This window comes from Semicossyphus pulcher, unplaced genomic scaffold (assembly GCF_022749685.1).
Source record: "Semicossyphus pulcher isolate SPU_LCO1_2020_fin unplaced genomic scaffold, fSemPul1.0.p SCAF_15, whole genome shotgun sequence".
NCBI lineage: Eukaryota > Metazoa > Chordata > Actinopteri > Labriformes > Labridae > Semicossyphus > Semicossyphus pulcher.
Window position 1 is genome coordinate 13,265,861 of NW_027211659.1, and position 13,147 is coordinate 13,279,007.

The following is a 13,147-nucleotide window of genomic DNA, read 5'->3' on the forward strand; positions in this document are numbered from 1 at the left end:
TATTTCAGCCAACAGGGATTTTCTTCAAGGGCTACTGTAGCAACATGTCCTTCAAAACAAAAAGTGTATTTTTGTGTTTTCATAAGCCTTGTCCACCTATGTCAGAACAAACAATCAGAGCAGCTACTGAAATTGTACGCAGTACAGCATTGTCAACTCAGTCCTCGCTGAAGACTTTGTGTTCTCCCTTTCTACATTTTTACACCCCAAAATAAACTTACCAAAAATTCAGACTTTGGATAAAAGCTTGAACTCTAGATGAGAAACAAATGGGAAGCTAAGCTGCTCCACCATGAAGCGTAAGTAATTAAAAAAATGCATTTATAATTATTCACTCATCTGTTTGCCTGAATGCTGCACATGACTGAAAACTGAGCCTTTAATTTAAAACTATGGTACCCAAAATATGTCAAGTAAAGGTTATGTTAGTTTAAAAGCCTCACTGCACCGCTGCTCTGCCTTTTGGCTTCTTCCCAGCATCCTGCAACTAAATCAGGTAAACTCTTTGCACACACAGAATTCGTGTAGCGGCTGCTGTGAATGATGGGTTACTAATTTAAAGCTCTGCGACCAATCCACCAACAATAAGTTGGCAAATAATGTAAGGTGGACTTTTCTTACCAACATCCATGGCTGTTTCCATGAAGCTCTTCTGTCTGGAAGCAAATTCAGCCAGCAGCTTCTGCTGTCTCTCTCGAGCCCTCTGACGTCTGTAAGGAAGAACAGGTGAAATACTTAATGTGTGTTATTATAATACAATCAACTTCACAAAGGTTGTACAGTATCCAGGTAAGAGCATGTTTCCCCTGATCACCCACAGCATGAGCAACAGACTCTATACGGTTATACACACAGCAGGTGTCCGACTTCAACAAGGCTGTGTTGTAAACGTTGGAAAGGTTGATTATTAAACTAACATGGTGTGTTGAGCCTCGCTCTGCAGGCTCGTGGGGTGAGAGCTGACTGTAAATTAAGTCCCTAATAAGAGGACATAAACAAATACTGACAGGAGCGTCACAGCTCAATAATTTTCACTGATGGCTTCAGGGTTGCCGACAACCAGCATGAGGAATGGACAGCAGCTTCCCACCCCTCACTGCCACTGACTGCGCTGCTGCCTGACGGTTGCCTTGGAAACAGCACTCGTTCATGTGAATGGAGAGAATCTACCTTTACCTCGGTCTGTGAGGTGAAGCCAACCCCAAAAGCAGGTAATTATTGAATGGTTATAGCCCGTTCCATCATCATTAGAGGTGGGGAATGGGAGACATGGACCAGCGAGGGAATGTGAGGTGAAAAGCTGAAACCCACCAAGTTTCCTTTGAGTAGTTGAGCAGTTTTCATGGCGGTACTGAGACGGACTACTTCTTTGAAAATGAAGAAAGGTGGTAAAAAGACTTTTGATATCTTAAGAAATAAATTTAAATTTAATAAATGTAGCTTAAAGGGCCAGTTTGCCAATTTTCAACTTCAGTCCTATCATGCTATTATGGGGAGCTAACGCCATTTGGTAGAAAAAATGCAATTTCGCTGCAAAAGACTGCAGACCTGAAGATTTTTTAGACGATCCATCCGTATATTCTCGTTGTATTTCGGATTCTGTACCGCTCTGAGCCATTGCGTGCAGCGAAAACGGTCTTATTTCACTCCAGCGTCTCTCGCTGGGCCGTTCCTTTCAGATGGAGGAGCACAATGCACGCTGGGTGTTGTAGGAATGTAGAATGGGCGAAACCACGAGCTGTTTGTACAACCTTCTCCACAGCTATAGCGCCAATTTCAAATATTATTGTTTCTATTGATTACAGAGAACACCAGCTTTGGCTGAAAGTGGCTTTTTCCAGGGGTGAATTGTTCCTTTAAAAATAAGCATCATCAAGTCCTTGCAGAATATTTGTTTCTCGCCACTCTGCACCTCCCAAACAAGATAACTAAAATCTCTTATTAAGAGAAGCAAGCCTACAGTGTTCTTTAAGCTGCTTTCATTAGGCCCTGCAGTGATGGAGTGATTGGTGATCGCTGTTAAAGAGACATGATCTGACAGGCTGTGAGGATAATGGAGGATTATCACTACCTTTAATTTACACAATATTTGTGTTTAGCATTCAGTGTATATGTACAAAATAGATGTTTATGTGCTTGTTGCTTTTGTTACCTCTCTTCTTTATCCATGGCTTTCTTGTCAGTGGGACTGTTCTTCTTTGGTGGCACAGGAGGACAAACCTTCCCACAAATGTCCTGGATGCTACGCTTGATTTGGCAGCTGCGTGTGGCCGCCTTGGTGAGGATGCGCTCGATGGCTGTAATGCCATCTCCGTGAGCGTGACGGCTCGTGTCCATATCCTCTAGCCAGGATGGCGACAGAGAGTTCTGCTTGGACGACAACTTCTGGTGGAGCTTGATGAGGAGCGACAGCATGCTCTCCCGGATCTCCAGGATCTCCGTCACCAGCTGAGGCGGCGTGCCTGGAGGGACCCAGCGGGTCGAGGAGCTCTTGGGCCTGACGACCTGGGTGGCCTCCGTGCTGCTGCGGTTGATTATTTCCTGGAACTTCCTCCTGCGCTCCGCTACGAGGCTGAACACCTGAGCTTCACGCAGGTTCTAAGAAAGCAAAGAACAGAAAAACATATTTTACATGGAAGTACATATTTGGTTAATTATGTTCTTCCATTAGAACATTTGGTTTTGTTTGGGGGATCCTACCCCGCAGTGTTGCACACATATAGTAGAGAAATTGTCACACACAAACGTTTTCACAGCAAACAACATCATATTAGCAAAATGTCCAATTGGACAGAACAGAGAAAACCCTTGCAGTTCCACCTGCATTTTGTCAGATCTTGGAGCACAAACACCCTCTCCTAAAAATACACCTCTAATAGCCTGATGGGCTTTGATGGATCGGAGAGGTGCTTCATTGCCAAAGATAGGAAGGCACAATACATATAAAAGTCAAATTAAATAGCTGTTATAAAATTTCAGCTGACGTTTCACAAACACCTTCACTGATGGTGCTCAGAACAACCATATCCCTGGACAAGATTCAAATCATCCTGATGTTAAAGCACAAAAGACATCTGAAAGATTGCCATGACCTGACCTGACAGAGAGGACCTGAGCGGCACTGTTAAATAAACATCCATCATACAGTCCTGTCTAGGCGACATCAATCATTCTGACATGCGGTTAAAAAGCATTTACCCAAACCTGCATTACACATGTAATTAGTTTCAGCAGTCAGGAGGGAGGGGAACTGCTGAAGCACAGCATTATACACACACACACACACACACACCAGAACACACAGAGGCAGACGTCCTCCGAGGTGCACAAAAACAAACATGTGCAAAGACATTCTGCTATATGAATGATAAAAAGGAGACAAATGCAGCTGCTAGTGGCATCAAAGCCATCAGCCTTTTTATAGAGATGGATGTTAGTAGATAGCTACCTCTCTCCAATTCCCTGTTAGACGCCGGGAGTTCTGTGGAGCAGGTACAGCAAAGTGAACAAAAATAATGATGATATAAAAGAGGATGTGAAAAAAAAGGAAACATGAAAGTAACGAAAACAGCAAAATACGATGATGAATAAACTGTGCTTATGTCTAGGTGGAGCTCAAAGAAAATGCAAAAAACAATCTTGGTGTTTTTGTCTGTGTAGTATGCATAAATGGTCATATTAGCATGCTAAGTGTAGCTTTTAGCAAATCATGGGAGCACTAAAGTTATGAGGATCTATCCTAAATAATGAATGTTCAACCAGAAATGAGTTCTTTAAATTTCCCATAAAATCAAAATAAATGTTCATTGTTTTTAATCACATTTGTAATGCACTGATCATAAACTAAACACCACTATCTGTCGCAGGAATGATAAAGAAGGTTTGCTTAATGAAATGTTAGAGTTTGTCATATCCCTGAAATCATGTAGTGGACTTATCCTGCACTTATTGGCTTTTGCGTCCAATGACTTCCTTTTCTTTTTAAATGTGTATTAATCCCCCACACCACACCTAGGACCTAGGAGCCAACTAGCAATTTTAGGTTATCACTGATAGGCCCCAAGGCTTTGAGGCACCAGATTCACTCTATCTTAAAAGATATAATCTCAAAGATTTTCCTGTAAATAAATGTCTGTTAAGTCACTATCATAGAATGAGGTAACATAATGGTGATTGAGCCTATGGCCCACTGATGAAAGCCTTTATAATTGCAGTATTATGGACTGGGTGTCTGTGGCGACTCGTGGAAAAAATCACAAGCGGCGCCCAGTTAGTGACGCATTTTCCATCACTCAGCAGTGGTTGGTCTGCCAGAGAGGGTAGGCGGAGCTAAGCGGCTGCTTTTCCGGTCTCTGCAAGTGTTGCGAGTAAACAGTAATCTACTGTGGTTTAATAGACAAAGAAAAGATCGATGACTTCAGATACAATTTCAAAAATAAGTGAAAATCCAAAGAAACGGAAACAAATTTGACGCTCAGATGAAAGCGTAGGAAAAAGGAAAGTGACCGTCAGCGAGGAAACGCAAAAGTTTTCCAGCTGAAAGCTTTTAGTCAGGTTTGAAGTAGACTCGTTGGGGAGGCTGTTGGTGTCATGTGGCCAGTTGTGTGGGTGGGTCTCGGGTGGGGTGTGCTGGGTTTGCCGCTGTCTGTTCCTTTTTTTTACAAATCTGTTTTCTGTACATAGTGTCTTTTTATGTTTCATGTTCCTATTATATATGCTTGTCGTGTATGATTTTTGCCTATGTTTTTAATCTTAAGCACATTAAGTCAATATATCTGACTTGTCTATCCCTAGCTTGCCGTTTTCTAAAACCAATGTGTAAATCCAACAGAACTGTGGCAGCTGTTTTATGGGAAGTTTTAGTTTGAAAGTTGAATCATCTGTTCACAGCCTTTATGTGTTTTTAGAGAGACTACGGTACCTTTTCTATTTCGATGCAGCCACTACACTACCACTTTACAAAGCTGTTATACATGGTTTATTACATGTTACTAACCACACGTAGTAGTCATAAGCACAATGCACTGTTTTATGTGCCAAAATTAGAAGTGGGAACCAAGCAGCAATGGCATGAAATGGTCCACTGGAGGACACAACACAGGCCTGGCATGCTCTTCGCTTATTGAGTGTTTTAAACCTCTCAGACAAATGCCTACTAATACAGTCGAGCAGATACACAGTTACATTGGCATTGGAGTGTGGTTTTTGGACGTCTGACAAATTCAATCAAATAATCACTGGGCTTCGATCTCCTGAGAAAAACATCTGGTTTCTTGAGCATTTAGAGCACTTAGCATTTTGTTTCCTCTCCAAGCCACTGGATTAATTCACTGCCATAATGTACTGGCAGGAAGCAGACAGCTGATAACAAACTGGAACCTCACTAGAGGCTTCACTTTCAGTTGTTTTCATTACATCGTTATTGCACTGAACTCAATGGTTTTGTAATCCAGCTCAGCCTTAAGCAGAGCTCAGTTTCACCTGGCCATAAGAAGAAGCTTCAGTGCTGGTGCTGGGAGGAGCCTCTCTCTTCACTTCAGGAGCCGTCTCAGGAACCCGGACCCTCACAAAGTTGATGACGTGGTGCAGGTTGGAGAGGAGGTTGGTGCCTGGGAACCAGCTGTCATGGCAGTGCTCCTCAATGCAAGGCTCCTGGAAGCACACAATCCTGTTACACTCTGGTGGGTGCTAACAAATCTGCACAGCGAGCACTGTGGTTGCAACACAATATCTAACCTCATCCTCCTTGTTTTCTTGAACCTGGTTGTCCAAGCCCAGCTCGATCAGGTACAGGACCATGCACAGCACATGCTCAGACATGTTCTGATGATCCATCCATATCTAGAACATGACAAATGATTAGATTACATTAAAGAACAGGTAGAAAATTTTTGTACTTTTTTACTTTATTATGACAAATTTTTCTGCTATTTTTTATTCTGCACCTTTTTTATTATCAGTCCTGTAATGTACAAATATCTTGTTCCACCTCATTATGCGTGTACAAATTGAATATGGCAAACAATACCGCTTCTAATTAAGCTCAAGTAGTACATTCAGATGCATGGACAGCACTGTATTATACCACATGAAGAGTCGTTGAAAGGCTCACCTTGTAAAGGAGAGTGAATATCACAATGTGCAGCGTCTTGCAGTGCAAAAGCTTGATTAGACCTTTGTAACAAGGGTGCAGAGGAGTCCTCTCCTTATAAGGTGGCCACGGGTTGCCAGTGTGCATACCAGACTGTTTTAAACTATCAACAAGAGAAACATAGTAAATACACAGGTCACAAAGACGACAATAGCAATAGATTGTGATGAAGTGACACCTTACATCGTTCGGAATTAATTCACTGCACAAAAGGTTTTAAGTCTGTGCCACAGAACAGCTGATGGGCAGCACAGTCGCTCACTCTATTAGTGATGATGTGATCGTTGTTATATAAAACCAGGACCGGCCTGACAGGCAATCCATCATATTCAAACAGTGCGAATGAGCAACATGAGGCTGCATCACACTCTGAAGGTGGCAATGGCAGCTTCAATATGTTTGAAGGAGAAATACGCCTCAGTTTCATCAGGTTAGGAACAACTAAACTGTTTCAGTGCATGTGGAAGAAGCACAATCATCTACATCACTGATCTATTCACAGTTTCATGCACAGCTGTGCTGACTGATATCCCATTATAAACACAGAAGTGAGGGACCTTTTTTTGGTATTAAAAGTCTTAACAGGTTCAAGCTACCCTCAAGAAAATTAACCCTGGGGTATCTCCTTCAACTCCACCTGACACACCTGTCTTTGGAGACGTCTCTACCACAATCAAACAAGAAAGATTTCCTCAATTCTAAAACAATTTAGACTGAAATATTGATTTTTCTCGACAGCTATCTAATTGGAACCAACTTGAGCGCTTGGTTGACCTGACCTTTCTTATCGTGTCCCCTAAAGTGCAGGTGATAGAGATGAGCATGCAGCACTGAACAGAGCATGATGCAGGTTGTTGATGACGCAAAGGGCTGGACATGATGTGCTGTATAACACTCAAAATGCTAAATGTTTTTGGGAACATCACAGTTAAAAGAATTGTTTAATAATGTCGCTGCATGATGTCACTTCCTTCAGATAATTAAGGCAACAGTATTAACTTACAATGCTGAGTATCTGTCCATAGCTGACTGGACATCACGCCGATAAACTGTTCTGAGAACGACCATGATGGGGTCGAACTCCTTCTCCCACACCTCCGCTGGTTGAGAAAAATGAGAGAAATGTTTTGTAATCTATGGTACGATGTGACATTGATGCACAATCTCCTCATTTTCACCTTCTCTTTACAAGTGGTGTAAGGCTGCCCCCAAGTGGTCAACTGAGAACTATTGACATACAGAAGATCTAAAACTCGAGACCTCCCATTCAGGCTTCAAGATCAGTTTTACTCATTTGTGTCCACATCAAACGGTACATGACATTTCCCGCTCTGAGGGTTAGGTAAGAAATATATTACACAAGTAGACAATTGAGCACAAGTGTTTTTTCTATTTTGTGTAAGGCTATATCAACACTAAAGCTACTGTGAGTCATATACCAAGGACTCAATTGTTCCAGGGCCATGCAATAACAAATAAAATACAACAGATTTTGATAAATACAGGTGCATGTTGTTAATATATTTCCAATCATAGTAAAGAAATACAGCCAGGTCACATGTCACTCTGGCATTTCCCCCCCCAATGTTCTCCCTCTATTAAACGAACCCTTTACACATGCAGTCCCCGTTACTGCTGGCCCCACAGGTGGCCAATAGAGGGCAGCAGACAGACACATCTACCGTTCTGTTAGAGGTGCACACTGCCAGGTACAAACCCTTCTAAGCAGGTGTCTTAAATTAGATATGTTGTTGTCCTGTGGTCCTAATACCTTGTAACTAACATGAACACCTGACAGCAATGACGTTGTTTTTGGTTTTTATGTTCAAACGCGCAGTACTTAAGCGCAAACAACACTTACCATGTCAGTGACATCCCCACCATTTTTTAGAAAGCTTACATGTTTATACATGTTACTTGTTACAATGGTCACAGACAACCTACCTTTAGGTGTGTACATGCCCTGCTGCATGGAGCCTCCAGGCTCAAACACCGGCGCTTTGAAGTCCGCCACATCAGACAGCATCTTCTCAAAACTACAACTCCCTGGAACAATGCCGCTCTTTGGGTTGGGATTCTCAGGAATCTAAGAAAACACTGTTAAGGAAAATCAAAAAATCATGGAGCGCTGAGTGTAGTAGCTGCTTTTTAAAAGGCACTTGTTTAGTCTGGAAGGATACAAGGTCTAACAGCGCGCTGTGTGTACGGTCATTCATACACAACTGCGACACCATCTCAGCACGAAGGATCTCGTCATCTGTCATCCCTGTTAGAGAGAGGGAGAATGTAAACACAAACAGACACAGATTACAGCCCTGCATTAAATACCAATTAGCAGAGCTTTGAGTGGAGACTGTGTGGTTTAAGCAAATGTAATGTCATGAGTCTTTTAGACAGGTAAAACAAGAGTCAGCCTGTGGCCATAGTTCTTTTAAGGTAATGGAGTTTTCCTATGTGGGGTCGAAGGATAAGAATGAGTGTCATTATTAAATCACTTAACTTACAGTGGGAAGTTACAGCTTTCCTTTGAAGGTAAATATAATATACACTGTTTTGTGCAACAAACACAAAGAACAGCATCAGTGGAAATATGTTTGACATTGGTAGACATTCCCTGTTTATCTCCAGCATGCAAGCATCAACCAATAGCAGCACTTGCAGCATAGGTGTGGTGACTCTTAAAAATGTCACCAAACTGTTTTTACATGCCCTCATGCTTTCAAAAGCCAATAACAATACATCAAAAATGTTAGGATCAACGCAACACTTTGACTGCGACTTGTGATAGGAAAAGCACCAGTGTTACTATTACAACTGTAGTATTTTCAATTGTCCCAGTAAACCATACCAATATTATCAGGACCCTGAAACTGGAGCAGCTAAATGGAATTTGTCATCTATGACAGTACAAAATGGCTTCTGGAAATTAGGCCTATGATAATATGCGCTTCATAATTCAACTGGATGATTCAGACTACCATCACAATTTACAAGCTATCAATAATGCTAACGAGTCGGCTCGTTAGAGGTAACGTTTGAAGAGAGCGAGAGAGAGACATTCACTACTCCATTTCTCATTTTTAAGAGTAATAATAGTAATAAGATAATGTATTTTTTAAACATTTAGTAATATGGAGTCATTGTTTAGCTGATTGTGAACAGTACATAAATATAATGCAGGGAACTTATTGACAAGGAAACTACCAACAATTGTATTATTGTACTTTGGTCACCTCCAGGACTGAATAGAGATAAGCTACAACTGACAACAGTTGGAAAAACACAACGTGCCACTACTACAGCTTATTAGACTAAGCCCTGAAAAGCAAATACATTATGAGCTTTGTGAAAGTAAAATTTAACCTAGACATGCTTTTAATACAGTAAGCTGTTAATTTCCTACTCCCCGTTCACTGTGTGCATCCACTTACCCAAATGAATGCGAAGGCTCGTCAGTATCACCAGGAAGGTCAGTGCTCCTTCAAGCATCGGCCTCTCCTGCTCGGAGTCCAACACAGCATTCTGGTGCTGAGACGCCATGGTCAACAGATCGACCACTTTAAACCTGTGCGAGGAAACACAGTCAATACCACTCATTTCTGTTAATACATAAGTGCATGTGTATGAGTGATAGCTTACCTCTCAAAAACACTTGAGATAAAGTAGTCAGGGTCGAGTCTTGATGCACAAACCTGTGAAACAAATGATCATATTTTAAAGAAGTGCAGCATATGTGTGTGATCTTGCTTGTGGGTGCGGTCCGTACTGCTGCAATGCAAACCTGGAGCAGAAAGATGTCCGGGTCAATCATGGAGTTGCAGAAGTGTGACTGCACGTAGGTCATTGCCTGGCCCTTGATCTGCAGACCGTTCCTGACCCACATGTTGCTGTGGATCTCCGACAGGCATGCCTGCAGCCATACACACAGCAAAGTTCTGGTTAATATGAGGCTATAACCCTAGAGGAGATGTATGCATGATTACAAAACACAATTATGTGTCTCTAGTCTTGTACCTGGATTTGGAGCGGATGCACCATGATCTTCATCAGCATCTCTTGGTCTGGCAGGAGGCTGTCCAGGTCCAGGCCTTGGCACTTCACAGCCTGAATAATTTAAACAGAACAATTAACACACATAAAACAAAGAAGAATATAACACAGAGACAAGTTTTCAAAAGATGAGAGCCTTTGACGTACCTTACTGAGAAACATGGCATAGTAGCGGTGCAGTGGCAGGTGAAATGTCACTTGATTTGGAGCAGGCTATAAGAGATATAACGGCCATGAGAAACAAGGGGAGGAGAAAGCTTGCTTACAAAAGGAATCGTTTATCTTTTACATTTACCTCATCAATGAAGCCAATGGCGTCAAACCAGATCTGTAGGGTCTCCAAGCAGTAGCGTACCACTGTTTTTGTATATTCCTGTGTCTCCTGTTAACAGACATGACCAGATGATTAAAATTCATACAGGGTTATACACTATGTGCATACAGCACAGTGCACTTTAGATGCCATCATTAATGATCATCAGGATGCACACAGGAGACGTGCGAGTGTAGAAATAAGACTTACTTTGACTTTGCAGTGTGTTAAGAGACCCCACATTGGCTGTGCACAGGCCTCCAGCTCTGCTGCAAATGCTGCATAGTATGTCTGAGACTCGAATTCCACATGTTCATTCAGCTCCCGCTTATTCAGGTTCATACCTATCCCAGCAGGAGATGGTTTCAAAGGTTAGAAAAGCATACACGTGGCTTCTTCATGCCATGTTTTTTGTAAATCACACAAGAGTGGACCTTGTGAAAATTCAATGTAGACATCTTCACATGCACAGATTAGTTTTGTTTGCATAGCAGGAAAGACATTTCTATTCTTAGTAATCTAAAGTGACTGATGAAAGCCAGATAAATCTCTATCAACCACTAGAATCCAAAGCAAGAGCAGTGCAGCAGACATGCACACAATGTAATAGTGACACTGTGCACATGACATCAGCAAGAGGATCCTCCAGCCCACTGTGAGGGCGAGTTTTATTTTTAGTTGCGCAGTTGTGGTTAAGTACTCATAGCAAGTGAGCAGCACTAAGCACAATTCTAATTCAGTCATACACTACCCGAGTCACTCTCTCTGAGGTATTATTATCAGGAGAGGAAAGAAGAGGCTCACGCTGTCTGACTCAGCATATTGTTTATAAAGTCCGTTTAAATGATTGTCCTTGCTTGTGCAGATTTTCAGTCAGAGGGTTGTGTTTGATCTCAGAGGTACGAGTAGCATAGTGAAACACTTAGTCCTGCTTATGTTAGAAAACACTAAATACATTATGTATGTGTCATAGATAGTGTCATTTTACCATTTACCTATTACAACTATGACTTACCTTGGAAAAATGACACAAAGCTCATCCACAGCATCAACAACGAATGGTCTTCCAGGAACTTTTTCGCTACACTTTGGTGTGAGAGGATGTTGATAAAATCACTAACTAAGGGCCAGTAGGTGTTGTTCTTCAACAGAGCCTCACTGCAGTTCACCACAACATGGCGACTGTTCTCTTCATCTGAAGGAAGAAACAAGACAGGTGGACAATAAGTCGACGACATGTTGGCTCATTTTTTATGTAGTTATCTAAAAGCAAAACATCTAAAAGAAGTAGGCATATGTGGAATGAGACATTACACTTGCAAGTTACTCAAATGCCAATGCAGAAAATAAAAGAACTGTATTCAAAAGTGTAAAATTCAAGCTCATTTTACTCGCAGCTTGCACAATAAGAAAGGCAAGTGGGATGAAACATCCGTGCATGTTTTTTTTTTGCACAGAAAATGACTAAAATATACATAAATATGAAGGTGACCACTTCTGATAAACCTGGCCAGACAATATCTGGACAACTCACCCTGAAGTTCACTTTTAATAAGGCAACTCTCCATCATGTAGAGGAGGACGGTGACCATGATATCCAGCAGCTGACACTCCTCTGTCACATGTCGAGCCAGCTCCTCGTTGCTGAACAACTGCACACTAATATGTACAATGCGGTTGGACATGGTGTCCGACTCGTGGCTTTTCATCAGTGTTTTCATGATGAATGCATAATGTTGAACAAACGTTTTTGTAAACGTGATCTGCCAGACAGGAAGAGAAAAGCCCAAAACACAATTAAGACTCACTGTTAAGATGCTGTGGCTTAATTCTATTTGCCTTTAAAACCTAATACACGTGACAAGCATTGTTTCAGTTACCCGAGAATACAAAGAAATATTATAACAAAGACCAGACATGCATGTAAAAGTATAGACATGGAAGAGATACCTTGTAATCTTGATCTGGCAACATGTTTAGTAAGAAGGTGACCATCTTCTGAGGAAACTCGTATTTTATTGTCCAAAACAGCAACTCCTCCAGAAAGCATTTATGCTTCAGTGATTCAATGATACACGGGTCTGTAGGCAGAAAAGGGTCATTATAGGAAGAACATTAGATGTTACATACGCTGTGTAATTAAATTTTGTTTACATTTACCTTTGGTACTGCTGCTCAGCTTAACCCTCTTCCTCTGTCCGACAGACAGCCCTGCATCTTGGTCCTCCTGAGAGGGAAAAAAACAACAGCATAAATTTCACAGTAGACCAGTCCTTATCTAAATTAAATAGACTAACCTAATTGTTAGGTAATCTTTCGAATTATGCAAGTGTCACGTAAAATGCGTTCAGTAAAACTCCAAAACATAAACTTCATATTTTTGGATTCTTTGATTTACAATATCTTTGTCGGCTCTGGTAGCTTTTTTTCCTTTTTCACATTTAAAGAGATATTTTGCTACATTTTCTTTGATGTTCAATCATTGTTGATGGAACATGTAGTCAATCAAAGCAAAAAAAAATGTCCTCAGTGCATGGTCTATAGAGAGAAATGCAGAGATCTCCTGCTTACAGAGCCCTGCCGACTGTGTCTACACAAACCAGGATGCACTGCACGTGACTGGACAAGCAATG

The 13,147-nt window shown here is 41.5% G+C and overlaps 1 protein-coding gene across 1 annotated transcript in view; it reads right to left on the reverse strand.

Annotated features, from left to right (window-relative positions):
- Positions 1-13,147, reverse strand: part of ubr3 (ubiquitin protein ligase E3 component n-recognin 3) — a 40,630-nt gene that overhangs the window by 24,085 nt on the left and 3,398 nt on the right. Inside the window, exons 6-24 of the mRNA XM_069663102.1 lie at positions 12,675-12,741; positions 12,465-12,595; positions 12,049-12,277; positions 11,530-11,709; positions 10,725-10,858; positions 10,497-10,583; positions 10,349-10,414; positions 10,166-10,255; positions 9,933-10,061; positions 9,791-9,843; positions 9,583-9,716; positions 8,332-8,417; positions 8,096-8,237; positions 7,155-7,251; positions 6,113-6,254; positions 5,737-5,841; positions 5,482-5,652; positions 2,153-2,598; positions 622-710 (exon numbers count right to left, since the gene is read on the reverse strand). Coding sequence (XP_069519203.1) covers positions 622-710; positions 2,153-2,598; positions 5,482-5,652; positions 5,737-5,841; positions 6,113-6,254; positions 7,155-7,251; positions 8,096-8,237; positions 8,332-8,417; positions 9,583-9,716; positions 9,791-9,843; positions 9,933-10,061; positions 10,166-10,255; positions 10,349-10,414; positions 10,497-10,583; positions 10,725-10,858; positions 11,530-11,709; positions 12,049-12,277; positions 12,465-12,595; positions 12,675-12,741 — 2,578 coding nt within the window. The remainder of the gene's footprint in view (positions 1-621; positions 711-2,152; positions 2,599-5,481; positions 5,653-5,736; positions 5,842-6,112; positions 6,255-7,154; positions 7,252-8,095; positions 8,238-8,331; positions 8,418-9,582; positions 9,717-9,790; positions 9,844-9,932; positions 10,062-10,165; positions 10,256-10,348; positions 10,415-10,496; positions 10,584-10,724; positions 10,859-11,529; positions 11,710-12,048; positions 12,278-12,464; positions 12,596-12,674; positions 12,742-13,147) is intronic.